The sequence below is a fragment of the Schistocerca cancellata genome, chromosome 7, assembly GCF_023864275.1.
Source record: "Schistocerca cancellata isolate TAMUIC-IGC-003103 chromosome 7, iqSchCanc2.1, whole genome shotgun sequence".
Lineage (NCBI taxonomy): Eukaryota > Metazoa > Arthropoda > Insecta > Orthoptera > Acrididae > Schistocerca > Schistocerca cancellata.
In genome coordinates this window covers 130,785,649-130,796,022 of record NC_064632.1, presented here as the reverse complement: position 1 = coordinate 130,796,022, position 10,374 = coordinate 130,785,649, and the positions used below count along the sequence as shown (strand labels likewise).

General features: G+C 37.6%; 1 protein-coding gene across 1 annotated transcript; it reads right to left on the bottom strand.

Annotated features, from left to right (window-relative positions):
* Positions 1-1,646: 1,646 nt before the first annotated feature.
* On the bottom strand, positions 1,647-10,057 carry LOC126092146 (U6 snRNA-associated Sm-like protein LSm7). The gene is made up of 3 exons (XM_049907614.1): positions 9,803-10,057; positions 3,681-3,861; positions 1,647-1,871 (listed from the first exon to the last, which is right to left on the bottom strand). Exons 1-3 carry the CDS (start codon positions 9,809-9,811, stop codon positions 1,732-1,734), a joined length of 330 nt encoding a protein of 109 aa, XP_049763571.1. The 5' UTR covers positions 9,812-10,057; the 3' UTR covers positions 1,647-1,731.
* Positions 10,058-10,374: the final 317 nt, after the last annotated feature.

Genomic DNA, 10,374 nt, shown 5'->3' with positions numbered 1-10,374 from the left:
TCTCCGAGAATTGTGCCTGACAGTTGATTGGTTATGGATCAGGCAGCTCCCAGTTTTTTGAGTTTGTTTTGGCACAGAAGCCATGATACACAGTCATTGTGATCAGGCAAAAAGGATGTTGTGACTGCTCCTACATGCATTGAAATACAGGGTTAAGACTAAGCAGATTTAGGTTTGTGAAGTACCACAGTAGAATCAATTGACTGAGAGAAGAAAGAGGAGGGGGGGGGGGGGGGAGGAGAGAGAGAGAGAGAGAGAGTGTGTGTGTGTGTGTGTGTGTGTGTTACTTTTAAGGACAGCTCTAGTCAGAAATATAACCTTCATTATAGAGACACACAATCCATCACAGATGAGTAAACTAGAGACGTCACCAGGCTGCAAGTCACACATAAAGAAAAAGACACAGTTCGCTAACTTGACATTATAATCCAGATTTGGTATCCTGCAAAAGTTGTACTATTGGAATATTTGGAAGGTTTCTATGGTGGATGTCATTAATCATACCAGCAGTTGAGAACATAGTACAGAGCACTGGATTTCTGACAGTCTTTGGTTTCTTCCTATCAAAGCTGAATGTATGGCACATGAGCTGAGGCCTGCCTCTTCGGTATATCTCCATCAGTTATGGATGGCAGTTGAGTGCTTATGTATAATTATGATTTTGGGGCTGACTATGTAAAGCAATTAATCTTAGATTGGTACAAAAATTGAACTAGGATCAAAATGCACTTGGAAATCTGAGTTTTGTGATGTTGACTCCAGATTATTTTGCTGTGAACTAGGATCAACTTTGACTAGCAATATTTTGCAGATTCAATTGCAAGTTCAATTACAGTTGTCAATTCTCAATCTAGTGATAATGTTAAAGTTTTTTGATCTGTAATGTTAGAATAAGGAGAATGTCATCAAGGTGATCAATGACTGCAAATAATAATTACTCCCATTAGAATTAGTGAAGATGACTCTTAATTAATGTGAAAAAGTTTAAAGCAGTTCCATAAGACACTGAAGGTCCAAGAGTAAGAAGGGTCCTGGGTCTTCAGTGTTAATTTAAGATCCTCTTCTATAAATTTATGGCTGACAGTTTCCTCCAAGTACTCTGTATGGCAGTTCTTAGATGAATGTGCTGCTTCTAATCTGTGCTTTCATTGTTAAGCAGGAATTAATGCTGAAAGAATTCTACGGTCCATCCCACAGTAAGGGAACCACCTCAGAGCACTGATTGGGTTTTGGTTCTCTCTGGCAGAGTATTTCGTGTGTGGTTTCTTGCAGGTACCACGTTCTAGTTGCCTGTGGAGATTGCTTTTCCCAGTGGTCTTGTTTCCCTTTGATTAACTCTCCTTTGAGTCTCCATTCACATAGAAGTCTCATTTTGAATTTGACAATATGTATGGTTTTTCTTTTTATGTATAAATTTTTTCTGTAATCTTACTCTTTTGTGTACTTAGTGACAAAAGTACAATTTCTGTTTAGTTCTGTAACAGGCTATCCATAAAAAATTTGTCAAAGCAGGTAAAAAATCCACAAGTCAAATCTTTTGTTAAATACAAATTCTGTTCTGCTTCTCTGCAGTGAGCTTTTGTTCAAATTTCACATATATATACACCAGAATGAAAGTAAAGGTTTACAGTTGTCCAATATATTTATTTATAAAAAAATCAGTTTATTTACAAATAATTATACAGGTACTTAAATGCAAAAGGAAAAGGAAAATTTTTTTTTGGTGATAGTTCATGCTTCTTGTTGAACAAATGGATTTGGTATGCTTTCCATTCCATCCACAGGGCAGATAAGCACTACTGAAGTTCCTCTACACACAACGAGGCCCAACATTCTTGTGTCCTCCGTCAATTTGTATGGGTCATCTGGATCTGTGTATAAAATATACTGTGTTAGGCAGGTTATGACAGTAACTCTGCATACTGCACAGTACAAATTCCTTGTATAGTTGCAAAAAGGGGAGGGGGAAAGATAATATAATGGAAGGACAGACTGGAGACAAAGAAGACAAATTTCAAGAAAAATAAAAAATAAATCTGGGATCCTGGAACGATACACATAAAAATGGACAGGTGGGAGATCAAAGATTAAACTTAAGGTCCGGTGATTGGTGGCAGCCTAGTTGCTTAGAGGTGTATATTTTGCTTCCTGTTATCAATTCATTAATCACTCTCTCACAAATATCTACCTACACCCCTTTCTCCTCTCATTATCTACATCAGGTGGCAGCAACATAGTTCAAGGAATTGCATTTTCCCATTTGCTACATCAGTTTAACTACTGTTCAGCAGTGCAATAGGTATCCAAATACCACAAGCACCTTCTCACAGTAATCCGAAAAAGATGTGTAAATTAACCATACTCATATGTTTTACAATATTATGAATAACACTGCAAAAATGACGGATTACTACTCACTGTAAAGATAACAACTGAGCTGCAGACATGCACAATGAAAGATTGTTAAACACTGATATTTCCGCCAAAGCCTTTTTCAGAAAAGAGAAGAACAACACACACACACACACACACACACACACACACACACACACACACACACACACCTCACTCACAAATGACTACTATCTCCGGCCACTCTGTCCAGGATGCAATAACCCATCCTTTTCACAGTTTTGTTGATATTCCAAAAGTAACTGAGAACCTAAGTTGCAAGAGCTACACTGAGATGAAAAGGTTGGCACCGGAGAGGAATTCAAGGTGGGCTGCAGCCAATTAATCAAAAGACTGATGGAAAACAAATACTTATAAGATGATCCCTGAATAAGTAAGTGAAATGAAATTAAATTGTACGACTAGACTTCACAACCAAAACAAATTATAGATATTTTTGTCACTGGCGAAGCTGTTTTTATATCAAGAACACATTAAATACTGTTTCTAAGTGGTTATTCAAATGGTAGACCAATCGTATCAAAACAGTGAAGTTGAAGGTTTACCACAAATAAAACAATGCTCAGTATTTGCTCTGCTTTCTTGACCAAATTTAGCTGCAACATCAAACTACATACAGGCTGCACATAAAGTCTGGGAACACTTTCAATTATTTACTGCACAATAACTAAACATTGTACAGATGCCATGCATATTTCATTTTGAAGAGAAACTCTGAAAGTTTTTTTTTCTTAAAACATTCGATATGCGAACCGTGAGTGACCCGGCGGATGTCAATACAGTAATCAAATTCTTGCCATACCCGTCCCAGCATGGCATCATCAACTGTGGCAGTTGCTTCCCGTATTCTTTCCTGAGGCTCTGTTACATCACGTGGTAGAGGCAGTACATGCACCAGATATTTAATTTGTCCCCACAGAAAAAAGTCATACAAAGTGAGGTCTGTTGATCGGGGAGGTCATTTCATGAAACAGCTCGCTCCACATCTGAACTCACCATGTTTGTGACTAGCGCTGACTATCGGCAAATTACCAAACTACACTGTGGCAGTATACATGAAAAAAACTTTCAGGGTTTCTCTTCAGAATGACATATGTATGAAATCTGTACAATGTTTGGTTCCTCTACAATAAATAATTGAAAGCGTTCTTGGAATTTATGTACACCCTGTACTTTTAAGAAAATTACTAATGCACAAAAAGGTGAAAGGGGTGATAGCTACTGTAAATAAATCCAAACAGTAAATATTTTTGTGGCAAGACATTTACCTCTAAGAATCTCTGAAGTGTTGTCCAATACAAGATTAAGAAGAGGGTCATAACCCTTGAGCACACCAGCTGCCTCCCTGCCGCCAGCAAATTTCACTCTGATGTTTTTCTCCAGATATTTTGAGAGATCAAGAATACTTTCTTTCCTTTTCTTTTCTTTCTGATCACCTTGGACCTGAACCTGAAATTTTGAATGGCATATTTTATCTGTATAAAAAAAATGTAACCGTATGTTTCTACAAAATAAAAAAATCTCTAAAAGTTCTTCACCATTTACTTTGAAATTTTCAACACAATGTGGCATTCAAATACACACATGTTGTTATATACCTACTAGCATGTGTGTGTTTTGTTTAAAATCTTAAATCTCTGAAAGTTCCTCACTGATTCCCTTGGCACTTCGGCACAACACTGCATTCGAATACACACATCTTTATATATCTAAATACAAATATATATATGTAATAATTAAAAGGAAAATCTATATAAAAATGTAAATGCATGTTTGTTTGTTCCACATCTCAAGTCTCTCAAAGATCTTCGTTGACTGCTTCGAAATTTTGACACAACGCTGAATTCAAATATGTGTGCATTTTTATACATCTTTTTTACATGTATATAAACATATATGTAATATATAAAGAGGAAACGTTATTGCCAACAATCATGAAAAGTTCTTGACCAATGTCCGTCAAATTTTGACACAATACTCTAATGCACATTCCGACAGTCACAGTCAGGATGTATGTTAGCAAACAAGAAAGTTGTATTTATGGCTTATGATTAGAATATTGCTACAGAACTAGAGAGAGACGGAGAGAGGGGGTGGGAATAAATGGACACAGAAAGTGGAAAGGAGGAGATGACAGAGAAAGGGGGGAAAAACGGAAGCGTCCGATCCCGCCCGTCTGCTTCAACCCATGACGTCACAAATACGGCGGAAACAACCATAAACCACGATTCCAATATGGTGCATATAAAGTTGGTACATACACATTATGAGGATGAAAATACATCGAAAAACAAACAAACACACACATACACACACACACACTCTTTCCACAAAAAGCCTAATGACACTAACAGGACAAGTGCGGGAAATGGGGTGTTTTTAGGTGGGGGCAAACTAAATATAAACAAATTTAGACACCCACCCCCATACAAAACCACACAAAACAACGAAAAAAACCGACATCACAAAACTCCCCAAATACCACTATACACAATATTCTCAGCTCCCGATCCCATAAATTAGGATCAAACACTTCCCTTGGCCTATATAGCTCAAAAACATCTCCCGATACCAATATCAACATACACAGCCACACATTGGGATCGAACACTTCCCTTGACCAGCGCACTGTTAATTTTATCCGTCATATCCATTCCTGAACAAAAACAACAACCGATTAATTTTACTAAAATTACCACACAATGTACTGCGAACAGCACTAAATTAACCTTCACACAAAATTGTTAACTCACTTAAACGAATTCCACTACAAACACAGCCGACACTCGAACAATTCTGGATAATGAGCAAAAGCAAACTGAGCTCATTACACCACACAAACGAAAACCCAGAACATACTACCAGAGAGCACAACACGTCGACATCTACAAACACACCACACTCAGAAACCAAACTCCGCGCCGTCATGACGTCACACACAACACCCTTACATCACGGGTCAAAGCCAACACGTGGGATCGGACGCTTAGAAATGTGTGCTTTCTCTTTTCTTTCTTTTCCATTTATCCAGACAAAGACACAGCAACACACGGCCAGAAACAGCAAGTACTGATAATATACATAAAAATGAAGAGCCTGTACAAGGCAGGAGGACATGGAGAACAGCCACGGGGAGACCTGCTTTTTGGCAGAATGCATAACATCTAATAATAAAAATAAAATGAAAGGATCATTGGCATTTCTGGGAGACCTCCCTTCGGAGTTGTCCGGCCACCTAGTGCAAGTTTCTTTATGTGACGCATGTATGGAGATGAAATAATGATGAGGACAACACAATGCCCAGACCCTGTGGAAATAAAACCTCCTTCCCACCTGGGAATTAAACCCAGGTTTCAAGCATGGCAGTCAGCCATGCTCCCCACTCTGTTACTGAGGCAGACATAATAATAATATAATTATTGTGAGTGGAAAAAACATTAACAGTAAACAAAAATTTATAAAGGCCTTATCACACTGACTTGTGTGAATGACATGTATAGGATCTAAACTGCCAAAGAAGTATGTAGAAAATGTATAATAAAATTATTATTATTATTATTCTAGCAGCCTTCGTTGTATTAAGCACTTCTGACAAGTTGAAATCATTTGTTGGCCCACGCGTTTAGCCAAATCCTTTGGCTGGACAACAATAATAAGCTATCTAACTTTTCAGAGATTCATTCAAGGCTTTTACCAGCTAAGTCTATCCCTTTCCCAAAATTACACTGTTGATGAAATGCAGGCAATAATACATATAGATATCAAATTCTAATTCATATGCTGATATAAGTAATCTATTGGTAGAGTCATGAACATCTTGCTGGTTAATTGTAGCTCGGTCTTGAAATAAATGTGGTATAAGTCACCACTTCACCAAAAAATGTATGACTACATACTTTACTCTCATAATTATGGAATTTTAGTTTTTCAACTGTTAATAAAGGAGTTCTTAAGGAGGTTAAATGGACAGCATACCACACTAAAGACCTGACTTGGCAACAAGTTACCCACAAAAGTAAGGGGTTTGCTACAGTATATGCATCAGTTTCAAGCCAAATAACTGCAAAGATCCCCACAAGTTAACAAGGAAGTCCTGCACTGCTTCTGATATACACACAGGAAAAACTTACAAGTGTCCCTTTTCTCAGCAATTACTTCTCACATTTTGAAGAACAATCTTCTTGTTTGCATACACAAAGCTCGCTACATCACCTTTTGCAAAAAATTCTGGGGTCGACAGAAGCGTCCGATCCCACGCGTCGGCTTTGACCCGTGACGTACGGGTGTTGTCGTGTGTGACGTCAAGAGTTTGGTTTCTGAGTGTGGCGTGTTTGTAGATGTCGACGTGTTGTGGCTTGTTGTGCTCTCTGGTGATATGTTCAGGATTTTCGTTTGTGTGGTGTAATGAGCTCAGTTTGCTTTTGCTCATTATCCAGAATTGTTCGAGTGTCGGCTGTGTTTGTAGTGGAATTTGTTTCAGTGAGTTAACGATTTTGTGTGAAGGTTAATTTAGTGTTGTTCGCTGTATGTCATGTGGTAATTTTAGTAAAATTAATCGGTTGTTGTTTTTGTTCAGGAATGGATATGATGGATAAAATTAACAGTGCGCAGGTCAAGGGAAGTGTTCGATCCCAATGTGTGGCTGTGTATGTTGGTATTAGTATCGGGAGATGTTTTTGAGCTATATAGGACAAGGAAAGTGTTTGATCCTAATTTATGGGATCGGGAGCTGCTGTTGAGCTATATAGGTCAAGGGAAGTGTCCGATTCCAGATAATATTGTGTTTAGTGGTATTTGGGGAGTTTTGTGATGTCGGTTCTTTTTGTCATTTTGTGTGGTTTTGTATGGGGGTGAGTGTCTAAATTTGTTTATATTTAGTTTGCCCCCACCCAAAAACACCCCATTTCCCGCACTTGTCCCGTTAGTGTCATTAGTCTTTTTGTGGAAAGTGTGTATGTTTGTTTTTCGATGTATTTTCGTCCTCATAATGTGTACGTAATGATTTTATATGGAATCGTGGTTTATGGTCGTTTCCACCATATTTGTGACGTCATGGGTCCAAGCAGACGGGTGGGATCGGACACTTCCGTATTTCCAAATTCTGATGTTACCTAGTTAATGATGTTGTTACGAAAGGTGGCAGAAAAGCAAAATAACAAGCCTACTGTCAAGACAGATAAAAGTAATTGGATCTATAGAACAATGTGTCTTTTTTGAAGAGTGATTTCATATGTTTCATAGTCCCCATCTACAATGTTGCTGTTTGTATTTCTGACTTGTAATTTCACTCATGTTCTTCAACAATATGTCACTTAATTTATTGTGGGTGGTAGATTTGATCACATGGTGTACTAGACCTATATGGTAAACATCTAGTGAATAAAGTCTCTTTTCTTAGAGGCCATTGTAGAGACTATCCTGGGACCTAGTACCAGCTGGAAGGTAACAGCTTGGTTGAGATTTGCAAAGCCACCAATTTGTCAAATAAAAAGCAATTCTTTAAAAAGAGAGTAGCAACGTGCTTATGTAGTGTACCCTGAAGCTTACATTAGTTGGAAGGTGATAATATATATATATATATATATTAAAAAAAAAAGAAAGAAAGAAAGAAAGAAATCTATTTTTCACTGCAGTCTGACATTTTCAAGATTTTATAAGTATTAAGGAGTTATATGCAAGCATATCCCCCATCCAAATATTTCCTGTTGCTGGTGAGCTCCCATTAGTTCACTGGTCTTTGTTTTGCTAATGTTTTCATGTTGTTAATGATGTTATCCACTGGTTACCACTATGTTACTGAAGGCGCTGGTCTGGTGACAGAGTATTGCATCTGCTGCAGTGTAAAGTCAAGCATCGGAATGCCAGTCGGGAACGATAGAGCAGAGAGGGCTGTGAGAAGACATCAGCCAATTGCATGCTGACCGAACCCTCTCCAGGACGACAACGCGACAGCAGTGGCCTCTATGCGAAGAGGACATAAGTGCCGTGCCTGACTGGTCACGGCCCAGTGTGTCAACACTAGTTACTCCACTTGTACATTCTATGTATCTCAAACTTGGAATTGTTATACTGTTAAGAAACTTGATTATTTCATATGTCACCCTCTGCTTGCGACACATCGGTGTGATTGCCATGTTAAGTATTGTAATCTTTTCATTTTGTAATAAAACTCAGTAATAAGAATTATTTGAATGTTGTCTAGTGATCTGAGAAAGCTGTTTTCTGAGACAACCCATATTTGCCAACTGGGCTGGATTTAAGAGCATCAATTGCTAATACTAAATAAATTATTATATCCACAATATGGGGAGTGGTGATAAAAGCCAGAAAACAGTTTGTGGACATTGCTCTTTGTTACACTGTAATTGCAAGTTGGCTAGCATTTCAATATCTCACTCTAGGTGAGAGCTGATGCTGCAGTCCTTATTAATTATACATATTGCATGTATTCTCTGCTATTGATAATACATTTACATCCTCCTACACATCCTATAGGTTAACATGTGATTTCTACTATTTTAGTACATCTGCTCTGCTCTGAAAACAGCGAGTATGTGCTTAATATAATACAGGTATGATAATTTCCATGGTCATCATGTAGCAGTCAACTGGAAATTTAGGCAATACTATTGCTATATCATAAATACTAATAGTATACAGTAGGAGCTCCAATCTTACCATTGTGCTAGTTTGCACATACATGCACATAAAAATAATGCGAATGAAATGTCTTTCACTTGTAATTTGCTAGAATATCATCGCAGTTCCAGGTTTCAACAGGAGGTTCTTGTGTAAATGTTAAAATATCATAGTGGTGTCACGTGTACATAATCAATGTAATGTCTTGACTCACACTGACATTTACGATATTTTCAAGCAAATATTTAATAAAAGTCGGTTATACTATTTAGCGACGATAATCTAGTAAGTTGGCTAATGATTCAAATTGTCAATCAAGAAATTAGCGATAACAGAAATTAAATGCTAGTATATAATGACTGGCTGCACATTTTTTTTTTTCTTTTGCTCTGAACCACTCCCGAGAGAAAAAATAAAAAATCCTATGGCAAAAGTTATGTGGATATTTCTTATTCTGTCCATCTTTTTACCTAGTGACGCCATACCAGCTGTAATATTCATATCTGGAGAGGAAGTATGCGAATGGAATACGTCTTCATTTTAAATTACAATTATGGTTGTAATGACCAGTTACAGCTCCAGATGCTGTACCATAACACGAAAACAAGAAATTTTAGGCCCTGGAAAGAAATTTTCTCCCCTTGGGGCAAAAAATTTTTTCAGCATTCTTTTCCCTCTTCTTAAATAACACAGTAATGACTACACATTATACAAAAGACACACAGAAGAGATCATAAGTGTTGGCTCTTACCGACGTCATTCTTCTACGCAGAAACTAACTACTGTTCGTAACACTCTGCAACACAAAGTCACAAACACGCTGCACTTTGTTTAGATTGTTTACACAATATCTTTCAAAACAAAACAAACGGATATCATAGATATGGAACAGGTCCATCCAAGTCTTCAGCGATGTTAATATCCACTGCCTTCAAAGTTTGGTATGAGTTTTTCGGCAAAAATATTCCACAATGCCTTTCATATGTTGCTATTCACATGGGCCGTAAACAGAACGGAACTTAACCTCAAGGTTCCTCGGGAACATAGTTTTGATACTAATTCAATCGGGGGTAAGACGGCGTCGTCTGCCATTCTCACCGCAATCATTCATTGTATAGCAATGGATTCTGTGCTTCTGAGTCTTCTAAAGCCCATTTCACACTGGCTGACACGTCACGTCAAAGCATTCCGCAATAGTGAAATTTAAAGCAAATAAACACGAGAATAATATTTATGAACATACAACAATAAACGAATTTAAAGTTAGAATAAAAATACAGAAATACCATATTGTTTATCATTTACTGTGATAGTCTAGTACTC